This window comes from Ceratina calcarata, unplaced genomic scaffold, assembly GCF_001652005.2.
Source record: "Ceratina calcarata isolate Rehan_Ccalc_2016 unplaced genomic scaffold, ASM165200v1 scaffold309.2, whole genome shotgun sequence".
NCBI classification, from domain to species: Eukaryota; Metazoa; Arthropoda; class Insecta; order Hymenoptera; family Apidae; genus Ceratina; species Ceratina calcarata.
This window is the reverse complement of record NW_017153455.1, coordinates 37,178-65,116: the sequence shown is the minus strand read 5'-3', so window position 1 is coordinate 65,116 and position 27,939 is coordinate 37,178. Positions and strand designations below refer to the sequence as shown.

The following is a 27,939-nucleotide window of genomic DNA, read 5'->3' as shown; positions in this document are numbered from 1 at the left end:
AGCGCGTGCGTACATACAGACAGCTACATTTCGAAAAATATAAAACTGTAGAGTCTATTTACTGGAGCGAAATCGGCATAAATCATCCCCTTCGCACGAGATTAAAAATAATTACTTAAACTTAATTTCTTTCAGCAATATTAAATCTGAAATTCATATTCTGATCAACTGACATAAATTGTCAGATCAACACTCTTTAATCTCTATTTTCTTCACATTAATGCATTTAGCGACATTTAATAGGATATCGAAGACCGCTAAAAAGCTCCATGTCCGGCTATATTTCTTGGACTCATATCGAAAATGATCCAGTTTCCTTGTCTATGTACATTTTTGAAAACAAACTCCCTAGGTAGCGGCGTCGAGAACAGCGACGCCGAATGGACGAACCATGGACGAGCGAAATTCGGAGCGCGTGCGAAACGGAGCCGCGCTAAGAAGAGCGCATGCTGGGTTGGTTGGAAGTGTCACGGACACGCGTGTGTCAGAAACGCGCATATACATTTCAGTCGTGACTGGTCGGAGGCGTCGTGGCGGCGGGACGCAGAGAGCCAGGGGGCGGCGTTCGAGCCACGACCACGACGGGAGTACGGGAGAAAGAGCAGGCAGGCGCGTAGATAGGCCATAGCCAGTTGAGGGAGACGATTCCGCGAAGAGCCGAGCTTTATCCGTTTCCTCGCATGCCCGCGTAGACCGGCCGCATGTGTGCCTCAGGTTCGAGAGGGTGCACGCTCGTGGATGTCAACGTGAACCGCGGTCAGAGAGACACTCCTGACGAGGCCGCGATCGTTCAAGGGTGCGCGATGAACTCTCACGGGGGTTGCTCGGTGTAGAGGTCCGGGGAATCGCTCGTTCGCTCGCGAACTGTTCTGTCAGTACCTCTAAGGGCGGTAGGCACGACGGTGGCCTGCTACTCGTGGCGGCCGCGGTGGTAGTGGTGACCGTGGCGGTGGTGGTGGCTTCCTATCGTGGTGGTGAGTCCCCGTTTGTAGTGGTGGTGCTGTCAGAGTTGTGCTACGCCTCGTTCGACGACGGTGGGCAAGGGAGAGAAGGAAAAGTGGCCCTCGAGGTTACGAGGCCAGAGGAGAAAGTGGGTGTTGCCGGGAGTATCAACGGGAGGATCATCCGGGTCCTCGACGCATGGAACTCGAGGAACACAGGGGAATCGGTGTGTAGGATGCACGTCGGTCGACGATCCATGAGTCGACGACGTCTCTTAACCGAGAGCCTGATCCTTGTCGATCGCGTGCCTCGTGAGTAGAACAGCCCTCCCGTTGCATTTTACCGATTTTATTTCGCATCGTATCATTTCGTTCCGATCGACGTTATTCAAACGCTTTCCACTCGAACATTAACTGAGCGTTGAACAATCGTTCCATCGTCATCTCCTATTATCGTAGCGAAGTTCCCGGTGTCCTTAGTTCCCCCGGCAATTTCGAATGGGACATTTAGTTCGACGGCTGCGAAGGAAATAGAGGTCGGATGCAAATTACGAGCGTGGACGAGGTGGTGCGAGCGATGGGTACCGTAATTGGGGCGAGGGGACGCTGGCTCCGGTACGCGGAACGGAGAGAGGATACATTGGATACTCTTCCCTCTTTGCATCCTCTTCCTCGTTTTGCACCCTTCGCTTGCTTTCTCTGTTACGATTTTCCTTGTTTCTCTTCGCGTTTTTTCGTTTTCCTCCTTTTTCCCCTCCGGTCGAGTCTGTAAACAGGAGTTGCTGGCGCGTGAAGTATATGGGCGAGGTAAAACTCTGCCTCGCCAGTGTACGTGGAGTTTTCCTCTTTTTTTTTGACGTAACGAGGGGCCGGTGGTGTTATCGTGCGCAACGATGACTCGCGGTGGTGCCCTTTTCCGCTTTCAACTCGCGTGCTACCTCCAGAGGGGTCCTCTTACTCTCCCTCGCTACCTCGTCTAGCCGGCAGTGTAACAGTGGTATACACGAATACCAGAAATAATACTCGAGGCTCGTCGACCGGCCGAGAGAGAGAGAGAGAGAGAGCCGAGAACGTACCCCTCGCCGCTTCGTTCTTTCTCGAGAACAGTGTGCACTGGCCTCGATTAGTTCTCGCTTAGAGGGAGGAGAGAGAGTTGTGACCGGATTATTCCTTTTTCCCTTTTTTTTTAGGAGTGGAAGAGAGGGTAGGCGGAAGGGGTGCGCTAACGACGTCACCGTGTCGAGTGAGTCACGGCTTTAAAATTGATCCCCCACCACCATGGTTGCTCTTCCTCCTTGTGTCCCTTACTTCCTCTTGCTTTTACTTCACCTACTTCAGCTTCCTGTCTCTCTCTATCGCTGCTCCATTCGCTCGACCAGCTCGTTCTCCATAAACCTCTAACCGTCTCCAACCACCCCCGCTTCCCCCTCTCTATTTCGTTTTCCTTCAACTCCATCAACGAAGCGAGGCGTGTTGATTTAATTTCTCGATGCAACGTGCCCCTCCGATTTACGCCACGGGGAAAATTTGCCCGTTCGAGCGGTGGAATGATCGCGTTCGAGGTCACTTACCACGATAACGTTCCTTCAACTCGCCGCTACCGGCTCGTTCAATAATTTCGTTACGTGGACCGTCAATGCCGATACCGCTAACGTTTGAGAATGATCGATCTCCTGATTCCCGGCATGCGGTCGTCCCGAGTTGTCGTTCGTACAACGCTTCGACGACGCTGTTTCCGCGTGTTCGTGCTGGTGGCGATAGTAAGCTACTTACCTGTCCACCAGGCTTAGTCGTATCCAAGATAAGATTAAATTCTTGATGATCGCGTGACGGTACGTCGTGCACTTTGTTTCGTTATCAGGTGATATCACGGAGTTACAAGGTTAAAGAAATCCTTAGATATTTCGTCAATTATTGAACGTAAATACGTTTGTTTCAAGTTAAACGTCTTGAGAAAAACGTCTTGAAGAAAATTAATTAAAAGTATTTGCTGAAGAAAAATGTGAAGTGTGTATTAATGTACAAATGATAATTCCGAAGCGAGTAGCTGCCTTAAATGGCATTGTGCGAAACCTAACAATTGCAGCCTAGCTATCAGTCTCATTTAAATGACCATTCCCTTAAAAGTCTTCCATAAGTTGCATCGGCAATGGCCGCTGCGTTTAAGAGAACGGAACACTCGGTCCGCGGAGCAGTTCTTTTATTTATTCAAGAAAGTAAAATTCTCTACTCAGCCCGTTTCTCATGCTGCTTAAAAAAAAACGAGCGAACCGGGTATCCGAGAGTATTTTCCCCATTTTTTCTTGTTTGTCCGGAATACAATTCATGGAAGCGCAGCGCGGTCTTCCATTCCTTATTCCCCTCGCTGGTTTACGTTACATTTTGATGTAACCCTCGCGTTTCTTTGACCCGAGGCTCGAATCTGGCCGCGCCTCGTCGCCTGTTTTCTCATTAGGGAATGGAAAAGTTCTTATCGGCAGGTCGGAAAATGAAACGAGCACGCGTTACCGCGACAGAGGAGGCACGGGACCACCCGTAACAATATGGCGAAATGAATATCGCGAAAGGGAATATCGGGGAACGCTTGGACGGTTCGGAGGAATCCATTATCGGACCTTAATATCTCCTCCATTTGTTCGTAGGTTCTTTATTTCTCTCTGCCGATGATGCTTTATTAGCGTCTCGTTTCCCTGAGATGAATAGCTTTTTCTACCGCGGTGATGCGGCGCGGTCCGGAGGGGGATGAAAATCGTCGTCAGCTCTCGCGAATTCAATGGCCGCGAGCACCGGTCCGTAATTTCTTCTTTCTCGGATTAAGCGATCGTCGATCGACGAAATTGCATTTCGTTGGAAACGGAGACGCGGCTCTCCGTAGGCGGCACTCTGACATTTTCTAACGGCCCGTCCCTGGAAAAGGTCACCGCGAATGTGGAGCAACTTTTGAGAGGACAGATCGAGCGTTCTCGTGGGAGCCGCGGTTATACGACGTATATACCTACCTATCATGAAAATAACTATACGGGATGATGCGACGTACTAATAGAAATAAAAATGTTTTAATGGACGTGGATTTAATTGAATATCTGTATTTGAACGTGAAATTTTTCCCGATTAAAATATTACAGTCAGTAGAGAAGGTATTTTGTAATGGAGGATTAAAAATTTTACGACCACCTACTGACCTACGGGCGACTTACGGATCTATTTTTATGACACATCCGCGTGTATGTTTACGTGCCGAGTTTGACGTGCCCGGAATGGAAAATTCGTTTGATCGAATTAGTAATCGACGAAAGCGCCTTGTTCACCGGCATCGTGACGTTCATTAAACGGTCAACGACGTGGAACCGTCTTCCATTATTCGGGATTGAAATGTTTTTTCGGGATGAGAAATTTTTTGGAACAAGGGTGATTGGATCGGGGCCAGCTCATTTTCCAACACGATCGTCGGGATTACGTACGGGATTGAATTTTTATGTCTTATGTCATGTTTCACGGCCACGCTCCAATGCCAAGCGATAGCCAAGCTAACTGGTGTTAATTTATTGATAAGGTTTCATCGTTCGGAACTATAAGAAGTATACTTCTACTAGCTATTCCGTGTTTGAACTTGCGGTATCGTTGGATGTATGATTGGTAAAGGTCTTATTCTACTTTCAGAGTCATCGAGGAAATTAATCTTTAATGTTTGATTAGAATTGTAATTTATAGATCAGCTGTCATTTCTATGGCATATAAATAAAAAAAGAACACGGTAAATCAATTTAAATTAATAGGACATTTATTGAATAAGTAATCGCTTATATACATAATAATACATACAATACGTCATCTTTATTTTATTGAATAATTTATGTACAAATCCAGTTCTGTAATATTTTTACAACTTGAAACAAGACTCTTTCAATAAAGAAATCTATCAGAGCACTCATGTAATGAAGAACAAACAACGTCGACTTGGTGTCTGACCAGCGCGTTCCCTTTCTACTGCGCGTGTAGTCGCATCAGTCGCATGCCGATCTTCTCTAAATCCGCACGGCACGGGATCCCCATTCACAATACGAATGCGATACAAATCCTCGGTCCTCGATGGATCACCTCTCATCCAAATTGAAACCTTAGTGTGCAGCACGAATAGCTACGGTCATTTTCCACTTCGATCGAGCCGAGTGGTCACTGAACCGAAGTGTACAAACAATCTCAATGATTCTGTCCCGATACCACAATCGTGAATTGTGCGTACATATCGTTCATGATCCGAATCTCGAGTCAATTCAGTGTTCCAATTAATTCCAGTGTAATTGATATCTTAGTATCTACTCTGAACTGGAAATAAAAGCAGCAAATGTTTGTATAAAAGAACTTCGTTTTTATAATTGAAGTAAACAGGCTTCGATATCAATTAAAAGTGATATTTCCTGCAATCTTTAATAGAAACGATATCAGTGATTTGAAGTGATTTATATAATATTTCTGTTTACCAGTTGAATGATTGTGTGCTAAGGGAACGAGATAAATACTAACAATTATTCTAAGCACTTCTGTTAACGAAAGCTCGAAGTTGAAACTCGTAAGAAATGCGCAGAAAATTGCTGTTTTCGTGGTAGTGAGACTGAAGCGTTGGGGCTGTTTGTACGCACGGACAGGCAAGAACCCTAACTGTGCTGCGCGTCGCGTTCAGTTTCGATCGAAGGGTGAGGTTGTCCCCGATGAATGTCGATGAATAATCCAAGGCAGGCGTCGGCCAGCGGACCGGGAAATAACCGGTGCTACCCGGGATTTGCACCGCCGCGTCGTCGGTGCGTGATCAATTCTTGGCTCGTCGCATCTCGTTGATTAGGCGACGAGTGCCACGAATGCTTGTCTACGGCCAAACCGATCCCATCCCAAAGCAGGACTCGCGCCGGCCGAAACCAGGTTATCGGCCACATGGTATCATCGGACCGCTGGAATGGAATGACAGATTAGATGCACACGAATTACTCTAGTGTGAGCTTAGACTTAGACTCTATCACNCCTACTGACCTACGGGCGACTTACGGATCTATTTTTATGACACATCCGCGTGTATGTTTACGTGCCGAGTTTGACGTGCCCGGAATGGAAAATTCGTTTGATCGAATTAGTAATCGACGAAAGCGCCTTGTTCACCGGCATCGTGACGTTCATTAAACGGTCAACGACGTGGAACCGTCTTCCATTATTCGGGATTGAAATGTTTTTTCGGGATGAGAAATTTTTTGGAACAAGGGTGATTGGATCGGGGCCAGCTCATTTTCCAACACGATCGTCGGGATTACGTACGGGATTGAATTTTTATGTCTTATGTCATGTTTCACGGCCACGCTCCAATGCCAAGCGATAGCCAAGCTAACTGGTGTTAATTTATTGATAAGGTTTCATCGTTCGGAACTATAAGAAGTATACTTCTACTAGCTATTCCGTGTTTGAACTTGCGGTATCGTTGGATGTATGATTGGTAAAGGTCTTATTCTACTTTCAGAGTCATCGAGGAAATTAATCTTTAAGGAAAATCCTCGGTCCTCGATGGATCACCTCTCATCCAAATTGAAACCTTAGTGTGCAGCACGAATAGCTACGGTCATTTTCCACTTCGATCGAGCCGAGTGGTCACTGAACCGAAGTGTACAAACAATCTCAATGATTCTGTCCCGATACCACAATCGTGAATTGTGCGTACATATCGTTCATGATCCGAATCTCGAGTCAATTCAGTGTTCCAATTAATTCCAGTGTAATTGATATCTTAGTATCTACTCTGAACTGGAAATAAAAGCAGCAAATGTTTGTATAAAAGAACTTCGTTTTTATAATTGAAGTAAACAGGCTTCGATATCAATTAAAAGTGATATTTCCTGCAATCTTTAATAGAAACGATATCAGTGATTTGAAGTGATTTATATAATATTTCTGTTTACCAGTTGAATGATTGTGTGCTAAGGGAACGAGATAAATACTAACAATTATTCTAAGCACTTCTGTTAACGAAAGCTCGAAGTTGAAACTCGTAAGAAATGCGCAGAAAATTGCTGTTTTCGTGGTAGTGAGACTGAAGCGTTGGGGCTGTTTGTACGCACGGACAGGCAAGAACCCTAACTGTGCTGCGCGTCGCGTTCAGTTTCGATCGAAGGGTGAGGTTGTCCCCGATGAATGTCGATGAATAATCCAAGGCAGGCGTCGGCCAGCGGACCGGGAAATAACCGGTGCTACCCGGGATTTGCACCGCCGCGTCGTCGGTGCGTGATCAATTCTTGGCTCGTCGCATCTCGTTGATTAGGCGACGAGTGCCACGAATGCTTGTCTACGGCCAAACCGATCCCATCCCAAAGCAGGACTCGCGCCGGCCGAAACCAGGTTATCGGCCACATGGTATCATCGGACCGCTGGAATGGAATGACAGATTAGATGCACACGAATTACTCTAGTGTGAGCTTAGACTTAGACTCTATCACGATGCACTTTCTTATATACGAATCTTTGTATCATTAAACATATAATTTATTCTAGAGTAAAATAATAAATTCAGTGTTGAACGATTTGAGTATTTTCTTCAGAATTATTATGCAACTTAACGGCCCCTATTGTGAACGGGTGTATTTTGACTCATAAAGCAGATGAGTTAACTTAATGAGTATTACGGTAGACTGTTATTACGCATATAATCGATTTCGGGTTTTACGAGCGAGATTAGAACATCTGCTCTTATCAATTTAATATCTGAGCCCAGATTTGCGCCCCGTTGGGAATTACGGGATATTAGCTTTGTGATCTGAGACCTGACTGAGCTCATAATGAAAATGGAACAATTGAGATAACACTCGGGGTGAACACTCGCGTGCAGTAAACGATTGACAAAGGATCATTACCGTTACTTCATTTCTATGCGTTTCGTTGCACTACGGCAGTAATTTTAATGTCATTAATATTACTCTATAACTCGGGACCGGGTTTCATGCTGCAACCTGTACCAGTGATTAGATCAACTCGGGCTTGGATGATTAATGTTCCAAACGGTGCTTGTTTAATCCTCGAAAGCCGGAAGTATTTGTCACGTGCACTGTGAAAACGAGGTCGTTTGCGACGCTAAATCAGCTTTTCTCTTTTCGCAAAGAAGGCTTTGTCAGTTTTATGAAAGAATCTTTATCAAACAATTCGTATTCTTTTATTCCGAGCATAACGTCAATATTCGACCGAGAGCTTCTCCTTTTCGTAGCGCAGTTAATCACGAAGATAAAGTTGGATATTGGTTCTTAGGAAAGTTCTTTCATAGGTAAACACTTACTTCTGTGAAGAGATAAATTGCTACGTTATATAATATCCTTATCACTGAAAGGCGTAATTACATAAATCTTGCTGGACTCTATACACATAAGTTTGTTATATTATAGTAATTAAGAAAGTACGGTGCAAAAAGAGCATAAGGTTAAAGAACCTCGTAATCTGTTCAAGAATCAGTTTTTAAACGTCAAAGGTCGTACTTCATCCGTACGGTTATAACGTTACTGTAATTAATTACAAGATTATCTGGCCGTCGATAAAGGCAACACGAACGTTGAAGCTCGCAATCCGGATGTTATCGTCCCGCAGATCGCGTTGACTAGAAAAAGAGGGACTCGGTCGGGCTAGCCGTTGCGTCTACAGCAGCGCGGGGTGTCGTTATCACTATCAATAGACCCTGATACGACGAAAGAGGAAATGGTTGGGCGAGCACACGTAGGTGTGCAAGCGTGTACGCGCGCGTTGCAATAAACCACGGTTTATCGCCTTAACGGCTGAAACTTCTCTCGAGCCGCACGCTCGCACGTGGTTTGTTGAACCACGCAGGTTCATTGGCTCCTCGGCTGGAAAATACGAGAGAACACGTAATACCTTTCTTTACTCGCGTCGCATCGTACATAGGCTGACCTACGACGTGTACACACTCGTTTTATGATCTCTAGCCAAAGTCAAAAGTCGGTACGTGAGATGAATCTGAGCTAGACCCGGGTGAAAGAGTGCGACAATTCCAGGATACGACCGGGTGTGAGGGATGATGGCAATTCTGTGGGTGACATTCGGAAAACGCTGATCGAGCGAGGAGCGGACCGCAGAGTGGTAGAAGTGGGTCGTTCTTGGCAGAGTAAATCGGCACGGTTCGATTAGTCGCCTAAGTGAGGTTCGATTTGGACTCCGTCGCTCGCTTTGGTTTTGCTCGGGTTTACGCGGTAGTTCCTCTGACCAGGTTCTATTATTACGTTTAATTGATTTAAGGGAGAACTATTGTTTCAAATAAAGGACGTGCTGTCAAAAATCTAGCAGAACTTTCATATTGACTGAACAACGAGAATCACGTTTCTTATCCAATATATAACAATATACAGCCGTACATTCCTTCGGTGGAATGAGAACGTAGCCGATGAATCAAGGGATGTAGGCTCCGACCACAGATAAGGAATACTTTCGCTTCCCGGCCGCCTTTGGAGAGATGCGTCGGCTGGCTGTGGCTGCAGGCACGCGTCCCCTCGTTGCGGATAGAAGTGTCTAGACGTCTGACCAAATACACACGCTTCTCCTGCCAGGAGGTCGGCCCGAACGGCAGCCAACCGGACTGCGATGAAGTGCTTATTAAAACATAATCCCCGTCAGTTTGATAAATCCCACATGAAGAGTTCTTTTTTATGATGGATGGATGATCTATCATTTTCTTCTTGAAATAGAAACTTTGTATTAACAGTGTACATTAGTTATTTAGAATTATTTAGATAAGTCACAGAAACTTGACTCTCTAATGGCAATTGAACACGAAGGTTAATCTAATTGTTTTTAGTTGAAGCTCAAAGTACGTTCTTCTCGATTATCTGAAGCGTACTTCGTAAACTGTTTTCGAAGAAGAGAATATATTTTCCTTGTTGGAAAAACTGTCGGCTTGCAAACGAAATGTAAATTGAATCATTTTGCATGGTATCTCCTGTTGTTGATGGCACAGCGGTACATGCATATTAATGCTCTGCAAAATGTAAACAGGATTTATAAAACCAAAGCGTCTGTCGGTATGGAAAGCGTTTAAAAAATGATTACGAGCTAAATCGATGAATCACTGTGAACCGAGGGGAAAAAAACAAAGTAGGCGTCTGTTGCCAACTTGAAAAGATTCCCGAGAGCGTGAGCAAATAATTCTATCGTTTGACGCTTTTTTTATCGCGAACAATCTCGCGAGAAGTTTCCACGTCTCTACGGTCGGCCAAGGAATGTGTCTGTCGTTACGAACTGTAATTTCAAACGCGCAATTCCGCACTGATAAATAACCGCGCGCAAGAAAATGAAAAGAACACGACCAAGCTTAATCAAAAAGGGACGGGTCTTGTCGCGGCACGAAATCCTCGCATCGTTTCCACCTTCGAATTAATTACACGGACGGGGGTTCTCCAGCCGGGGCCTGCTATTAAAACGCGAACACGCGTCGGTATTCCTAACGAAGGTAATTCAGAACGCGACAGCGCTTTTATCCCTCCCCCAAGTGGCGAATTCTCCTGACAATACGCTGAAAAGCGACCGGCGACTCTTCCTCGTCGGAAAAAGCCGCAGCTATTCCAGATATCTGTTAAAAGTAAGGGGAAAAAATCGGGGATCAAAACGACGAGGGTAGGAAACGAAAAAACGACGCGGTCCCAGTTCAGATTTCTGAACCAACCACCGAACTCTCGCGTCGCGCTTTTCATCGCCTCAAAAAGGAAGGTTCCTCGATGCTGCCTGCTATCCAGAAGCGAAGGCAACCGGTCGAGAAAAAAGAATCGGCGAAACTCGGTCGCGTGTCTGATTAAATGGGAGAGCGTTCTCCTTTCCTGAAGTTCGGGTTAAACGACCCACGTCGCGTTCGCTCGGGTCAAAGACGTTAACTATCGAGCGGGGTTGGCATTGTGTGCCCTTTCTCTTTCCGTGCATCATGTCGGAGCGAAACTTTTTCGGGTAAAAACACGCGAATCCCCGTCATGAAGCGACGCGACGCAGTGACGCGTTCATCGTTTCCACGAACGACCCACGCCCTCGTGTTGTCGAAACTGGTTAATTTTAAGCCACCCCCGACGTGCCGCGTTCCACGCTCCACCGAAGTCGAACATTTTTATTTTTACCTCAACACATGAGGTGCTTGCACTTTTCACGATATTATCCGTTCGCTTTTTTAAAAGGTCCATTTTCCCAATCGTTGAAGAAATTGTGTCGTTTTATAGAGAGTAGAATAATTGTAGTAGCTCGATGATAAACTGAAGGAAACGTGAATAATGTTCCCTCTCGAGTAATCGAATCACAAAAGAATCAGTAACGTGAATTATCGAGCGAGCTACGATACTTGACTACGAAATCCACAGTATTTAAATAGAACTGCGTGAGTTGAATTGCAGATAGGGAGGAGCCTTGAAAGCTGTCGATGTAATCGTAAACGGTCTCGGTCATAAATATCCTCTGCATCATTAACTGTCGAGTAAAACAGAGAAGGATGTATAACAAAAGGAGCGCTGTTTGGTAGAATTGTTACTCTTACCTAGCTGAAGTTGTGAAATTACAAGAAACATATTATTGCTCTCAGTTCTGCCGATTGCAGTTGTACTACTGAAAACGTTCTTCATACAGGAGAAATATTTGTACTTGAATTTTATGGCAAAGGGATAAAAGTAATTTACAGAATTAGATAATTTTAGATATAATAGAATCTTTATTTGTTTCATTATTATTTGAAGAGACAAATGATTGGTAATGAAATTAAAAAAATTCGTAAACGTTTATTCGTTTGAAGAATGAAAATTTCCGGGAACGCGGCGATGTATGTATCTACGAATAAAAGCGGGCCGGGCGAATGGACGCACTCGACACGGTATTGCAAATATTCCTGGAACTCGCACGCCTCTCGAATAGAAACGAAGGTCGGATCTACCGGGCTGACGACCCCCCAAAGTCCCCGAGACGCGTCACGAAAATTCGCCTCGGAACGAAAAGCAAAAGCTAATCGATACCGAAATTTCAATCTCCTCCAGTCCCCTGCCCCTGCAACGTCGCGGCGTCTTCTTCCCCTTTTCCTATCAGCCGGCGTTTCCGCTTTCGTCGTTCGCCGGTCGTTGTTCATCCCCCGAGTCGGACAGCCGGATGCCGCGTTACCCGTTCGCCGGCGACGTGGATAAACTGTAAGTCAGCTCCGGATTGTTAAAACAAGTCTGTTCAGGGAACTTTACTGTGATAATATTGTACGGGTATATTGATTTTTGGAGAGAGCATGAAAGTTTGTATTCACAATCAGTATTATTCATGTAATAGAAAATTAAGATCCCATTTGTACACCATTTTTTAATGTCGTCACTGTATTTGACTATATTTTGTAAAATTGTATAAATTATATTTTGTAAAACCTCTTTAGGAAATGAATACGATTGGGTTTAAAATATTGTCAAAGACGTCTATCATGAAATATAATCCAGAACCCCTGTAGTTTATTCGTAAAACAGGCAATATTTCTCTCCTTTCCGACATTTCACGAAACAGTAAAATTTGGTAGCGCGGTACGGTGCGCGTCGCAATATATCTTTAAGTCTGGCACAATAACTTTCGCGAATTCGTCTGTGCAGCACAGTTGCCTACGAGGGTTACGAAAGGCGAGATTCGTAAAAGTTTCAAGAAAACCGGGGAGGTTGAGTCGCGAGAGGCCAAGAACCTGACCGGTAATAGTCGTGTACACGCTCGTGTCGCTTCTCAAGGCGCGATGACACGTCGCACACGTGCATAAAACACCGATCGAGTCCCCAGCACGCGAGCCAGCACGGAAAATAGTGCGGGATTTATTTATAACCGTTCATACTTAATTTAACCCAGCCTCCTGCTGCAGGGAAAATGTCCGAGCCGATGAAATAGATCGTAGAAATCCGTTATCGTTGCTATTCTCGGACCTCGTCACCGTCCATCGATATCCAAGGAGCTGAGTAACCAAGAAACGTGCGGAGAAAATGAAAAATTCAATGCCTTGGTCAAATTTTCGAATATTTATTTATAGTTCCATTTCCGTTTCGAGTCTCCGTTTATGCATTTCCGTCTTTAAAGAAATGTGTATTATAAATCAAGTTTTGAAAACGTTACTTTAATGTAACTTTGTGTCAGATTTTTAAGGAATTGTTTGTGCAATGATTGTTTTAGTCGGCAAACAAGCGATAAGTGGATTCAGGGTTTGAATAGTGATAATTAGTTGGTTATATGTATGTTATCGGATTGGCAGAGGTATAATGAGAAACTGTCGATAATTTATTTGACACGGTTGATTTTGACTGGGGAAACGGGTCAACGGCGGGAAAGAGAATAACTAATGATCGCGTTCGACGTTGCTTTATGTTAGACGTGAGCAATTGGGAACAAGCCCTCGACTAAAACTGCCGCTCGTAGGTCATGCCGTTTCATGATTTTATCAACCATAAATCATGCGTTATCTAACCTCGTGAAATTCATGATTTCAATCATCCGATTCTAATTCGACTGGAAAATAATATCCTCGTGTAGCCAGACACACATTTTCGCGCTTGTATCGTTCCAATGTAAAAGCTGCTTTTTCACGTATTATACAACGTTTGAAATATTGAGAGCATTTTTAAAAATCAATCAGCTTTCCCATGTGTAAAATTACTACGATCTGGCATATTTTCAGTATAACGTTTCAAATGTTCGCGTTGGGATTTTGCCGTTAGTAAATTTGAGATTAAAAAGTCAACGCGTTCGGACAATGTAGAATCTTTTACACAATTATAGAATTTCCTGAACCGAACTGGAATTTGGTGTTTCGCCTCGAATTTGCGAGCGGTTTTCACGGCTCCAAAATGGTACCGGGCGTAAATACACGACGCGACGGCCGATGTAGGCCAGAAACGACGAGTGCCGGTAAACTGGGCCACAGTGCGTCGGCCTCGCGTCTAGAAATACCATTGCCGGTCGTTCGAAACGACCAAGAAGCATTCCCGATGAAAATTGCTCCGAGACCGAAACCATTCTGAAACTCGCGAAACCGCGGAATATTGAAGCCGAGTGCCTACCCACCGCGAAATGTATATATAGGTATCAAACAGCCGAGTTTCTTTGGCTCGTGCCTTTCTTTGCTGATATTTCCTATTTTCTGGGAGAGGATCAATATCGGATTTACTTCAAATACAAAGAATCGGTACAAAACACGTCGATTGACCCTGTTCCAATATTACCGTTGCATAAAAAACATTCTTAATTCCAAACAAAAATAATTCCTCATAGAAACTGCACTTATAAAAGATTTCTATTGTTACAATATGCCTAAGGTACAATAAATAAAATATTTTTGAGAAGTGAAATGCAGAAGTAATTACGTTCCTAGTAGACATTTTCAATTTTTTGAAGAAATTGGCGAGGCGCAGTTGGGCGAAATATAATCTCGTGGCCCAGTTTCGAGAAGAACGATTATGAGTCGCTCCAGAGATAATTTTAACTACCTGATAAGGAAATGAAATAACCCATACGGTTGAGTTAAACGCTTATTCCTGATAAGAATTATTCGAAGATGTTCTGATTAAATTCAATTAAAATTACGAACGTTAATGCTAGAGGGTCAATTTATGACTAACTGTCATCAAAACTGTATTTATTGCTGTTCCGCATTTATTCTTTGAAAGTATATATTTTAACATATATTTCGAGAGAAAACTGAATCAGGAAAGATGTAACCGGGTAACATTCGAGAGGTTGGAAATCACTTTAAAACTTCTATTTATGATTTCTACCTGAGGTGGAGTAAATGAAGGTGAAATGTAATTATAAAGACAGTTCTCCGTTCACTCCTCATTTAATTCACAAGTGATTATTAGTAATTACATATACATGAGACTGATATTCACTGAGAACTTTTCTCCCCGCAGTTTTCAAAAGAAATTTCATCGTGACAAAAGATATTCCAAGCGTTTAATGTAATTCACATATTTTAAAAGTCATTTTATTTTTTAGATTAAAAACGTGTACAGCCTTGAATATATTGTTTAACCTCAACATTAATTTTTTCTCACACAATTTCGTTGTGGTCTCTGCGGTTTGTGCTTGACACATGTTATCAAACTCAAAATTTAATTCCAGTTTACGCAATAGTTGTATGTATGATTAAAATGACAATTCGGAACTGTGCAGAACAATTCGCGTCCGCAACTTTAACTCAATATTGTACAACCGAAAAGCAATTACTAAATTTTGTACACGGCGGTATAATAAAAAGGTTGGAAATAATTAAATCACTAAGGAACGATAACCGGAAAGAAAAAATGAATTAACGATTATTGTATGTTATTTTTATGTTCTAATAAAACGCCCTGACTTTATAAATTCCGATGCAAATATTTGTTATCATATCTACCATGAAATTCTCAAGGACCAGCTACCGATATTACTTGCTCCCTCTCTCCTTAAAAATACAATCCACTTTCATCCTCGGTATCATGAAACGAAAATAATCTCCCCACATCGAGATAAAAATACGCGATCTGTTAACTCAAAGTCAGTGCGATTTTTATATTTTGTGCAAGTATCGAATTGATCAGCCGTTCAGCCAGAAGAATAAAAAGCTTTCGTGCAGCCCACGAAAACAAAAACATGCAATAGAAACTTCCCAGACTTTTTACCCTCAGCAACATGTATAATATAATTTCAGTGACCTATTTACTCGTACATCAGAGAAAAACAATTTTAATACCATAATATATAATATGAAGATAAAATTCAATAAAAGGATAAAATTCACTTGAACGCAACAGGAAGTGATAAATTCTGCTGCGGACTAGAGAAACTATAAATGATAATTGCAATGATAACGTTCGCACCTCGACGAAATGATTTGAGTGAGCATTTAATCAGTCGCGTCCTTGTTGGCAGCGCTAGCTGACAGCCAACGAAACGAGATTATATGCACGGCAGACTCGCAGTTAGCTTAGCTGGTAGCAGTAGCCAAGGAGACCGTCTGTCACGACTTTTTCCACCCCCATCCCACCCCTCCTCGCGCTTTTACTACGCCGTGCGTACGACGGGTCGTTGATCTTCGCTCGAGGAAGTCATGCACGCGGCCTTCGCGTCCTTGACAGTGACGTCGAGGGGCTGTCCGACGATTTCTGTTTTCCCGTGAACCTCTTTGTCGGTTCTTTGCCCTTCCGTGGCTTTTCCCTTTGACCCGTTCACAAGCAAACTTGTGCTTGTGCGTGTGAATGCATTTTTTTGGCAACCAGAATTCGATGAGAACTCAGGGCCGAGGGGCTCGTTCAAGCGTTCAGGAACAAAGGTCGCCGTCGGAGATCAAAGTTGATTGCACCGGGGTTTCGCTGCAGTGGGGAAGATTAAAGGTAGGAGAAAGAGAGGGTGCAAGGTTAAACAGAGTTTTCAGTACCGCGTTGAATGTTTCATTGTTCGGATGATCGCAAGAACAGAGTGGTTGTATTTCGAAATGAGATATTTTCACATTACATCATTCGATATTCAGATGCGAGAATATTCAATGTCTGATGTACAACATCTTTCGTACGTTCGTAATCTGTTTAAATCGGCGTAAAATCTTCTCGACTCTTATCTGTATGCACTCCTGCCAAAGTCTTTTTGCGGTACGCGAGTCTGACACGGCGAACTGGCATCCCGGACGCTCGATAAATCATTTGAAATTGTGTCTAAACTCTGGATTCCAGGAAGTATCGGAACACTTAAGATAAAGTAAATGTTCAATCACAGGCTCCGGCGCCATCGATCATGTTAGCCAATCGCTAGGCGAGTGTTGCACAAAGCTCAAACTTCGATCAACTATTTCTACAAGAGTTTTAGACGTGCTCTGTCAGCACCATTTCACCTAAATATCCACGGCACTTAAGTGTAGATCACTGAATATAACTTTTTTATATGTAGGATGAATTGTAGTATTACAGCGAACCGAACATTATTTTCTCTTGGCGATTTACCATTCAAGTTTTGAATAGCGTGCAGAAGCGTTCAAGACGTGTCACGAGCACCTGCTTGAAACCGGGCTCGCAAAAGAGAAATTGGACGAAGTGTTTCCACCGTTAACGCCCCCCTGCCTGTGTTCAGCGTTTGTACTGTTGAATCAAAATGTAGACGTAACAGGAGGCCTGCCTAAACGGAGCTGAATGAACACCGCAGAATTAATTCTAAGCTGAAACTGACAATTTATATAAATAGGTGAATAAGGATTAGCTTTTGCTCAATCGCAATCGGCGTAGAAATTCTTCTGTACGCCTTTAGAAGCCGTGACGTCGTCAACTAAATAACACGTAGATACGTTTAACGTAGCTTAAAGCGGCCATTACGTTAATTCGTTTGCCTTTTACACATTACCGGAATCACCGGTTAATCCCTTGCGAATTAGGGGACAATTTAATTACCTCTTTGCCGAGAGATTTGTTAGCTTGTTCTCCGTTTTATTCGTTCCGGTGTTACGACATAGTTTAGTATTGTCTGTCTTGATAGTTTTGGTAATACCATGTATTACGCGATCAAGACTCCGGGTAAATTTATAGAATAATTATTCGAAATAAATTGAATCCCAAAATTGTTTCAGGTTCAAATTGCCAGATCAAATCAGTATTTTCACCTCTTCTTATATTTCATTAAATACAGGCAATTTTTTGTTTTCATTGTTCTGGTAACGTTCTACTTTTCAATTTAGGCAGATTTGTATGTACTTTGTAGGAGCACCGGTCGTTAAAAAAGTTTCGAAAACCGAGTAAGCACTCGGACTATCTATTTGCCGGGGGTGAGAGGGGCGTGGTGGCTGAAAAGGGAAAAACTTGTCCCCATCGACGATACTCGCGCACAATACACCTTTATCCACTCGTGGCTCAGCTGCGCCGGTTCAAGTACCTTTTGGACGCGATTCAACGTTCTCGTCGAGGCTGATACTCGAACGACCGATCAATCGATCCAAAACGATTCCTTCCTTTTTACCTCTGCTGTTGCAGGCTGGCTGGCTTCGACGTTGAACCGTTAAGGACCAGGATGGCAGGATCGAGCCGGGGAGCTCGGCCAGCCTCTGAACGACGCCGCTCGACCATCGTGAATCGTCGCGAGGGACGAAGCTGGTCTTCGTTCGATTAAAAGGAGCTTGAAAACGGGCAAGAAGCGAAAGGAGTAGAGAAAGAGAGAGAGAGAGAGAGAGGAGAAGAGTGGTCGGTCGCCGCGAGGTCGAGATGAGCGATCTACAGGCCACTCTCGAGTTCTCCCTCGAGCTCTGCAAGTTCTACAATGTCGACCTGCAACAGCGTGGGTAAGTAAGCAGATCCACCTCCCCTGATCTGAGGGATTTGCTGTAATGAGAATGAGAGCAGCCAGACCCCGAGCGTAATTGCGACGGCTTAGCCCGTAGGCTTATCAACGATTCCCAATTTCGCAGGTATTACCAGATACGAACCGCCCTCAGAGTCTCGCCTAAACTGCCTGTCAAGGTGGAGGTTAACCACCTGCGGAATGGTGAGTAGTCTCTTTCGAATCTTCGCTTTTTCCAACAGCAGCGTGAGATAAAATGCGAAATGAAATTGTTTTGTCTTTCATTTTTTAATAAATAATTTTCCTAGGGAAATTAAAATGTACATTGACCCATATAAAAATTATGATATTCAGTCTAATCAATTTATTATATACACGATTTATTTGGTACAATTCTAAGATCTCGTATTTCATAAAAGATTTTTTACCAATTCCTCGGCGCACTGGCCGAAAGGAGATCGATGGTAACCGAGTTTCCGCGAAATTACGACCTGTCCCCCCGCAACCAGGGAAAGTTTCTCGTAGCCCGATGCAGGCTGCAGGAAAGTTTCACAGTAGCGACAGAAAACGCGGGGTGAATCCGGCGCGATGCGAGTTAGACAACGAACGAGAATTTCGAACTAGTCCAAACCGTGGCACTCGATAGCGTTAGAAAGTTAGGGAAACGGCGCGACGAACGGTGTGACAGAACGTTGTCGCATCGCATCGCGGGGCCTCTCCTCATTGTGCGCCGAACTCGAGCGTCTCTTCTTGTCTCCGGGAAAAAGCAAACGAAACGAAGAGGAAAAAACAACGAGACGGCGACGACGCTCGAGTCCGACGTTCTTCAGCTAAGCATCTATCCAGACCAGACGCGCATCAGACCTGTTTCATTCCGACTTACATCTGAACATATTCGAGCCAAAATTCAAAGATTCATAGACATACAATAATCGTTGGAGAAAGACATAAGAATGACATATAAATGAAACATCAAATTTTAATACAGGATTTAATAAAAAAGCAAATTGCATTAGAAACGACGTATATAGTTCATCGACTGGTTATATAAATTCCTTTTAATTAATTGTTGGTCTGTCAATCGAGTTAGGAATATTTATTGATTGATACCAGATTAATCTTGCAGACGCGTTTGGGAAGCCCGGAACGAGCAAACGTTTTCGCATCCTTTACAAAAACGAGGAGGTGACACTTGGTACCTCGGTTCTGTTCCGTGCCCACGTGCTCGTGCACAGCCACAAGATCGAGGAGGTGCTCTCGCGCACCCACTTCAATCTCGGCGTCGAGCTATGGTTCAGCGAGCCGACGCAGCCGATGGACATGGCCTGTGTCTCCTCTAGGTACGATAAAATTCGTCCCAGAGATTATGCATGTGTCCGCGAACCGCGACGATCGCCCGAGCGTGAGGTACCCCACCCGGAAACGATATAGGTATTGCGGTTTCACGGCAGCGAGATTGCTACACGCGAATCGTTATGCGAGGATCGTGAGAGAGTTGTCTCTCTTGAATATTAAACGAAATATGTCTTTGCTTGTAAAATGCAGCAATCGCTGGAGATGTTTTATCAATACGGAGCTTAAAAGTGTTAAATGATAATTAGCGTTGAAGAATGTTCTTTTTGGAGAAGTCATTACAAATTAGAATTAATCAATGATAGCGGACAATTTCAAAGTTGTCTGAAATTCTGAACATAGCACGATGAGGAAATAGACAAGATACTTAACAACTCGAGAAACAGGAGCTTTGAACAAGTCCCATAAATTTCTTCCGGCCATTACGGGCTAAGCGAAGGTGCACACGGTGCCGGGGCTAGCAAAAGTTTCCCACAGACCTAATAGATGGGAAAAGATCGATAACCTTGGCCGCCCGCGCTTTCACCGCAACCGACGGTTCCACACTTTTGACGGGCGTACGTTTTCTTTTTACTTTTGTAGGGCGTTCCAGCTGAACTTCGTGCCCACGAAAGGGCTTCACTATCATCTGCCGGTACTCTTCGACTACTTTCATTTCGCCGCTGTCTCAATGACGATCCACGCCTGCCTCGTCGCCCTCCATCAACCGTATATCAAGTCGGTATCAAGTTAAGTCTTTCCTTCTTTTCTACCCCAGTTCTCTTCCTCCCACAAACAATCACATAATTGCTAATCACGAACGATTTCTCTTCTGCTTTCATGCCGACATGATTGTATGTTTTTCTCTTACACGTAGGAAGAGCATACTTCATTACGTGCAGAGCTGGTAAGTTGCAAATGCGTCGTGCAGCGAAAATTGTAGAGGAAATTTACGAGTATATTTATGAATACGATGAAACGAACTACGTGTATAATTGAAACGAAGAGAAATACCAATATTTTTCTTAGGATCATTATACTACCGGTTTTAGATTATTTTCGTGATCAATCTTAAAATACATTGCATACAATGTATTTTTACTCAAACCACTTTAAAAGGAAGAAGAATTTCATTTGCACAATTAGTTTAATAGAAAATTTCTATTACTGGTTGGATCGCGTTCCAATTAACCATCGCGAGGGAGTAATGAACCGGGTAATATGCTTGCAGCGCACCGCGGGGAGGTAAACCATGGTTGCAATTTAAGCAGTCTGCAGCGAACGGCGACAACAATGCCCGGTTAGAAAATGTCGTGAGTTCGCCAAATTAATTCGAATTTTTTAATCGACTCGGTGGTGAAAAAAAAGCCGAGTGGAGAAGTCGAATATCGACGTCGACGATCGTTACAGGAAACGACGACGAGATGCGTCGGCTCGACCACGAGGATACAACACGCGGAACTGGTTCAGCAAGAGGTGATCAGGTTACTCTTGGCCGCGAGGAGATCTTTGCTCAACGATTTGGCCGATTTGGCGCGGCTGCTTCCCTCTTGCCAGCAGAGAGAGCTCGAGTTCGCCCAGAATACGCACAAAGAAATTACCAAGGTCTGTCCTTCGTTTCAAATTCGATTATAGAATCTCAAATCTAAAAAAAAAAGAGAATTGTTGCTTCAATTCCTTAATCAAAATTTTCTAAACTTTTCCTCCGAGTCGACTTGTTAATTTTGGAAGTCGACACTGTATAATTTTTTAGATGATGGACACGGAGGAGATTGATATCGCCCAACTCTGCGCACAAAATATCGTCCTCTGGCAACATTTTTTGGAAGCGTTCTCCGGATGCGAAGCCGTTAATCAGCATCTCGCGAGGATCCATCATCAACTGAGGGTAGATAACACTACGAATCATTCAAGGAACCTGAAAAGGAAACTGTTCAACTATCAATTGGCTATTACTCCCACGTAGGTGAAACGTTTCGCGGAAGGTTTCTTCGTGCTGGAAAATCCTAGGACGTCCGCGTGGGGTTGTTACGACGCGAACTATCAATCGTATCAGGCGGTAAGTGAAGCAGCGCGTAGATCGCGTTACCTCACCACATTGCCGCCGCTCCCGGTTCACTGTCCGGAACTGGACGGCGATCTACATTCACTTCCGCTGATCTTCGAGGATCAGTACGTGGATATGAAACAGAGGCACAGAAACAGTGGCAAGTATCACCAAACAAGATATCATTTTATATCTAATTTCTTCATTATTATAACAAAAAACTGTCTCACATTATAATTTTTTTAATCCCTAATAACGTAATTATTTTTTGTTTCAGTTCCCGGTATCGATGATTGCAGTTGCGGGATAACGGCGATCCTGGAGTCTCGGAACATGGGAATCTGGTCTCCGAGAAGCGAAGGTGCTGCGCAAGATATCGGATCGATCCAGGGCCGTCTGACGCTCGTCCCTTCCACGCTCCCGGCCAGGCACAGCAAATCCCTGGACCAATTGGGTCCCGACATATCCCCGCTGCAGCCGAGGACGTCGCCGAAAACACTACCGCGTTCAGTGTCAACGCAGTTGTTCCCTCGGCAGCGGGGCGCAGCGCGAAACGTGACTCCGCCGGCGACAGTTCCTTCGAGAGGAAGGCAGAGGTTGCAAGCGCCGTCCAGTAACACGCTTTTCCCTCCGACGGGACAGCAAGCGTGTTCCGCGCCGAACCCATCCCTCGGCTCAACGCCAGTAGTCCCGTTACCGCGTGCCAAGTCTACGCAGATGTTGGTAGTACCCGGGCAACAGAGTGATCCGCAGAATAGCTCGATTACGTCCCTTTTGGCGACGATGTTCCCGGAATCGCCGCCTGGTGTTACGTGGTTGCCTGGTTACAGACCCTCGAACAGGTCTTGCGAGCAGACACTCACTGTGCCCACGTGCATGGACCATGGCCAGATGGACTGCTGGAACGAGAACAAGAGTCCAAACATTCCCGAAGGTAAACATTTTTATTTAACTTAATTAATACGATACTAATTGTTCTCTTTAATTAATACGATTAATTTGCAATTTGAAATTTGGACAAGCATAATGCAATAGTTACATCAAATAAAAGAAGTTAACGAGAATTTACTTTCTCTACCGTATTGTGTAAGACTCTTTACATGTAGCCCATTCTCCACGAAACATTCCCTTTGAATTGGGGCTAAAAAATTCTCGCTCTCACGGTTCGCCCTTAAGAGAGAACCCACCCCTACGTACGCAGCCGCGCGTACAAACAACCACGCCTCTCATTCTTCAAATTTTCGAAATATCACATTCGCACTTTACTCGACGACTCTCTACTCGTTCACGCGCTACTCAGACACTCGTAAATTTTTGAAACATACTATAAAAAAGATTATTAAGTCGATATTCTCCACAAGTCTGTATTTTAATACTACAAAACTACAAACATAATACAAAATACATTATATTTTACAATGTCTCTCGTAAACTATTATCGTTCCGATCATAACTGCACGATGATTATTTTCATTTCTAGAGTATCATTCTCTCGACACGAGAAGGATGTGTCTAGACCAACGCGGACATCGGCTAGCAATGGCAAAAGCAATGCGTCAGCCATTATGTACCACCAACGATCAAGCAAATTTCCTTCCTGGCAAAGTGAGCATGAACGGTGAAGCTTTCCTCCAGGATCACCAACAGCCTCTCCATACGGCGACCCTGGACAGAGTGACATACCGAGGGAACTCCCGCAAGCAGACTCATCAAATAGGTGGCAAGTACAGCCAAACGAACGGGGTAGAATCCTTATGTAGATATCACACGATCAGAAAATCCAGTTCGGGACAGCAGCAGAACCGGGAGATTTCGGATTCGATAAATGGCGGCGGTCTGCCGAGCAGCCACTCGATGATGGTCGATCCTCTGTATAAAAGATCCAACTACTCGAATACGGACACCGACTCTTTTTTCTATCGAACGAACGGTACCAGCGGACAGACTCACGGCGAGCCGGAGCGACCGAGGAGACCGAAGAGCACGGAAAGATTGGTGGACGATGTGAACCGCAACGAGTACTGCGAATTGCGAAAAGAGAGGTCAAAAAGGAGAGACGAAAGACTAGCTAAATCGTCCCGTAACGGCGTGCCGCCGTGCTACGGAGAGGAGAAGCAAAGCAGGAGAAGTCAGAGCAACGAGGATAAAATGCAGGAATTGACGAACGAGATGTTTTACAAAGTGATGATTGCCATGTCAGAGCCGAAGAAAGAGCACAGAACGGAGAGGAGGAAAGACAGACACGGGAGGAGGCCGCATTCCGCGCCTGTTCTGGATATCGATCAACCAGCCGAGGAGAATAGGAAGCACAGTCACAGGAATAGAAAAACGGCCCCGCCGCCTCCGGCATATCAGGACGCCGCGCCGTTGCCGAAAATTCCTCCGCCTCTGCCACCCAACGATATTGATGTGCAGAACTACGACAGAGCCCTTATGAACGATACATCGGCGACGAATGGCACGACGGACGTCGTCGGCCTCTCGGCGCCGAACGTGAAAAGACTGAGATGCGCCAGCGTGCCGGTTGCACAGAACAAAGTCGTTGTGCCGCGGAGCGCGATCTCTCTACCTTGCATGCCGATCCGCGATAGCAAGGACAGCCTTAGCAACAATCTTCCCGTGATCCCGAATCCGCTTAGTTCGCCGTCCAGTAGACCGAGCAGTCCCGCGACCAGTTCGAGCTCTAGCAACCTGACATCCGAGTGTTCCGGGTGGGTGAGTAGCGGAGACACGTCCAGCTCGGAACAACGTCGGAACGCGAAGCTGTCGAGTGAACAACTCCGTCAGAAGCTGTCGAAAATCGTACCAAGGAAGGAGAGGCTACCGGCGCCGACGAAGGAGTGTATCGAGGAACACTCCTACGAGGAGGTCCGACTTCCGCCTCCGAAGATGTTCCAGGACGAGCCACCACCGCCGGAGGAGTTCCGCGATCCGCCTGCCATCATCGACAATCCTCTTTATCACGTTTACGAAACGATGAAACCGGTCAGGAGTCCCAAACAGACGAAAACGGCGCCTTGCAGTCCGCAGAAAAACAGGGACAGGGAGAGGGAGAGAGATCTTCCGTACGGAGTGAGGGACATCTGTTTCGATTGTTATCAGGAGGGTAAAGAGCTGCTGCAGTCGACCCAGGACGACGCTATCAATTTCAAGAAGTGCAAGGAGGAGTTCAAGAGGCAGATGAGCTTCTCCGGGAAAATCTACAGGTGCGTACTCGATCACGAAGAACGATTTAGGATGCTCCCGAATTTAATCAGGTTCACTGATTAAGTGCTGATAAATGGTTTTAGAGATAGTTTTAGTTACGATGTAACTCCCTGCCGCTTTATCGGTGTTACGTTCATTCGTTTATTTTTAAATAATTGATACTGACGCTTCGCAATACTACCAAAAATATTTTGGCTACTACCGCAATTCCTACATTTATCATTTCACCGCGAGAATCGTATTACTTCGGCAGCGAGCAAACAGAACTGCTCCAGTGCATCGCGTAATGCTTTTTCTCGTTTATTTTCTTCTGCTTTTATTCGCAATCATTGCATCGGTGCTCTATTCGCTTTTTTCATTCCGGTGACACTCGTCTGTCTATTATGTTTTTCGTAGTAAGTTCTTTCTTTGTCTTACCTTATCCTATATAGAGAACGCAAGGAAGCGCAGTTGCGTTTCCATAAACGTGCCCATTCGTTCGGATACGGTGACTTCCCGATACTGTCGTCGTCGGTAAAATCTCTAAGATCGAATGTGCCTCTTAGCGATTATTCGTCCCTGGCCTCGACCATGCCGTACTTCCACATCAGCAACGAGAACCGTCTGTTTTCGCCGGAGGGGACCCACCTGATCATCTGCGTTCACGGTCTCGACGGGAACCCCGCTGATCTTCGTTTGGTCAAGACCTACTTGGAACTCAGTCTTCCCGAGTCGAATTTAGATTTTTTAATGTCCAAGAGGAACCAGGTGAGCCATGAAATCAAGAGATTTAGGAACACAATGACAATGAATAAAACATTTGGAAATATTTTTCGTTCTAATCGGCAGCGTGACACAGTTTCGGACTTCGACACGATGACCGATCGATTGGTAGCCGAGATTCTCCATCACATCGACAAGTCGGACTTGATTCCGACCAAAGTCAGTTTTATCGGACATTCTTTAGGGACCATCATCATAAGGAGCGCTCTGACACGACCCGAGCTACGACCGCTTCTTCCACGTTTACACACATTTCTAAGTCTTAGCGGACCGCACTTAGGCACACTGTACAATACCAGCGGATTAGTTAATGCAGGTATGTTTTAAGAAAATTTTTACGATCATTAATCACATGACACAGCATAAAATAGAAAGCATTGCAACAATAAAAATGAGTACAATCTCTACTTCGTAGTTTTTTTATAACAATTCTTTGGATTAATTTACAATTTTATACGAGACTGAATTTCGTTTAGGCATGTGGTTCATACAAAAGGTGAAGAAATCCGGGTCGTTGCTGCAACTGGCGATGAAGGATGCGCCGGACGTCAGGCGGTCGTTCATGTTTCGGCTAAGCCAGAAGAGCAATCTCGAGAAGTTCAAACACGTCCTCCTGTGCGGCAGCGCGCAGGATCGATACGTGCCACTCCATTCCGCTCGTATAGAGCTCTGCAAAGCCGCCGTACGAGATTCGACCGATCAAGGTAATCGAATGGTCATTTATTTTTCATTTACCTCCGGTGATACGATCCTCTCGAATAAGCAGCAAAATACCGAAGACGTCCGTCCCAACCCCCCGCGTTCTTCTGATCAAAAGAGTTCTATTTTCTGTGACAAAAGAACATATCTGCTTTAAACTAAATCTAATGTGACATACTTTATATCCTCCAAGGAAACGAAACATGATTTATATCTTTATTTCTGATTAAAATTATCAGTTCAATCATACTGAGAAATATTTTATTGAATAATTTCATACTTTCTAATTATCAAATTCTTATATACGATTATTACATGTCTGACAAAAGATCAGTATGTAAAGTAGGATTTCGATTAATCGAATCACTTATATGAAGTCTTACTAACGCGTTGCACACGGATTTATCTAAGAAGATTTCGATGATCTGAATTATCTAATTAGATGATTTGCTTTATCCCTCGATCCGTTAGCTATAACTAATCTATTTCGCTGTTACAGGGAAAGCGTACCGCGAAATGGTTCATAACATCCTCTACCCGGTTATGTCTTCCACGGGGGTGAGTCTGGTCAGGTACGACGTACACCACGCGTTGCCGACAACGGCGAACACACTGATCGGTCGAGCCGCGCACATCGCCGTCCTCGATTCCGAGCTTTTCATCGAGAAGTTCCTTCTGGTGGCTGGACTGAAGTACTTCAGATAAGGAACGGACTGCCTAGCGACGTTAATAGACGCGATCACAAGAAATCTAGTCTGAAAAATGCTAGCGAAATAACAATTGGAGATGCGATGCAAAAAGAAACCGAGAGCGGATTCTCGTAACTCTCCGTAACTTCTCCGATCGCGTTAGAATTATTTAATTAATTAGCCTGCTCGATGATTGCCCCGCTTCTAAAACCGAGTTTCCTCCCTCCTCCTTCGTGATTGCCGCTCCGTTTCTCTTTCCTCCGATCCCGTGCGAGTCGATGTGGAAGCGGGGCAATTCGACGTTTTTACACGAATTACACGACGTTCGGACATCGTTTTTAAACTAAGAACACCCGTCGGATCAGTTTCTCTCGTTAGGTTCCTAAGTATCATTCCATCGGGGGTGCTGCCGTTGCCTCGCTGCTTACGAGCAGCGAGGCCTGTCACCCCTTCGTCGACGATTTCATCGTGAACCATCGAACGGTAAATAAATAACGAATGGACCTATGGCTGCGCGAAGAATAGGCCTATTTGTAGATCGTATTTGCGACTGGCCTTCTCTGAAGAGAGGGAAGACGCGGAATAGGTCGACCGGGGGTGCGATAGGGTGGTTTGACGTCGATTGACGTGTTCATTGCTATTCGAAGTGCGTGGATAGAAGCTTTTAAGGGAAACAGGGGATAGGGTAAATAAACTCGCATCGGGTTTCGATCAGGATGACGTTGCAGACGTGTTTTTGTGGTGCCAGGGATTAAATACGAATTGAAACATTGGGAATTGATAGATAATGTCTTCGTGGAAACTGGAATTGAGATACTTCTTATTGTGATAAATGCGCCGCGTTGGTGTAATGATCGCGTGTTCCATTTACTTTCACCTTACAGCATCTTCTGATTTTTATACTAATGGTGTAAAGTACCTTAAATCACTCCCATCTGAAATAAAGTCAAACTACCCTCAGCACCGA

The 27,939-nt window shown here is 44.6% G+C and overlaps 1 protein-coding gene across 7 annotated transcripts; it reads left to right on the top strand.

The window, feature by feature from the left end:
* The first annotated feature begins 529 nt into the window (after nucleotides 1-529).
* LOC108624401 (uncharacterized) lies at nucleotides 530-27,939 on the top strand. 7 transcript variants are annotated; one of them, XM_026813069.1, is made up of 16 exons: nucleotides 530-1,253; nucleotides 17,933-18,237; nucleotides 18,364-18,440; nucleotides 19,363-19,576; nucleotides 20,172-20,318; nucleotides 20,446-20,475; nucleotides 20,800-20,881; nucleotides 20,979-21,173; nucleotides 21,322-21,456; nucleotides 21,535-21,775; nucleotides 21,893-22,549; nucleotides 23,096-24,821; nucleotides 25,254-25,569; nucleotides 25,651-25,900; nucleotides 26,061-26,288; nucleotides 26,783-27,939. In XM_026813069.1, exons 2-16 carry the CDS (start codon nucleotides 18,161-18,163, stop codon nucleotides 26,986-26,988), a joined length of 4,581 nt encoding a protein of 1,526 aa, XP_026668870.1. In that variant the 5' UTR covers nucleotides 530-1,253; nucleotides 17,933-18,160; the 3' UTR covers nucleotides 26,989-27,939. The 7 variants fall into 7 exon arrangements, with proteins under 7 accessions (XP_026668870.1, XP_026668872.1, XP_026668871.1 ...); XM_026813071.1 differs by having other exon boundaries at nucleotides 20,172-20,306; nucleotides 26,783-26,988; XM_026813070.1 differs by having other exon boundaries at nucleotides 20,800-20,878; nucleotides 26,783-26,988.

Bases quoted from the DNA above. Each gene is read 5' to 3' on its own strand.
- LOC108624401 (XM_026813069.1), top strand. From the start codon at position 18,161: ATGAGCGATCTACAGGCCACTCTCGAGTTCTCCCTCGAGCTCTGCAAG. The intron at 21,174-21,321 runs GTCTGTCCTTCG...ATAATTTTTTAG, and splicing joins CGCACAAAGAAATTACCAAG to ATGATGGACACGGAGGAGAT. The intron at 26,289-26,782 runs GTAATCGAATGG...TCGCTGTTACAG, and splicing joins ACGAGATTCGACCGATCAAG to GGAAAGCGTACCGCGAAATG.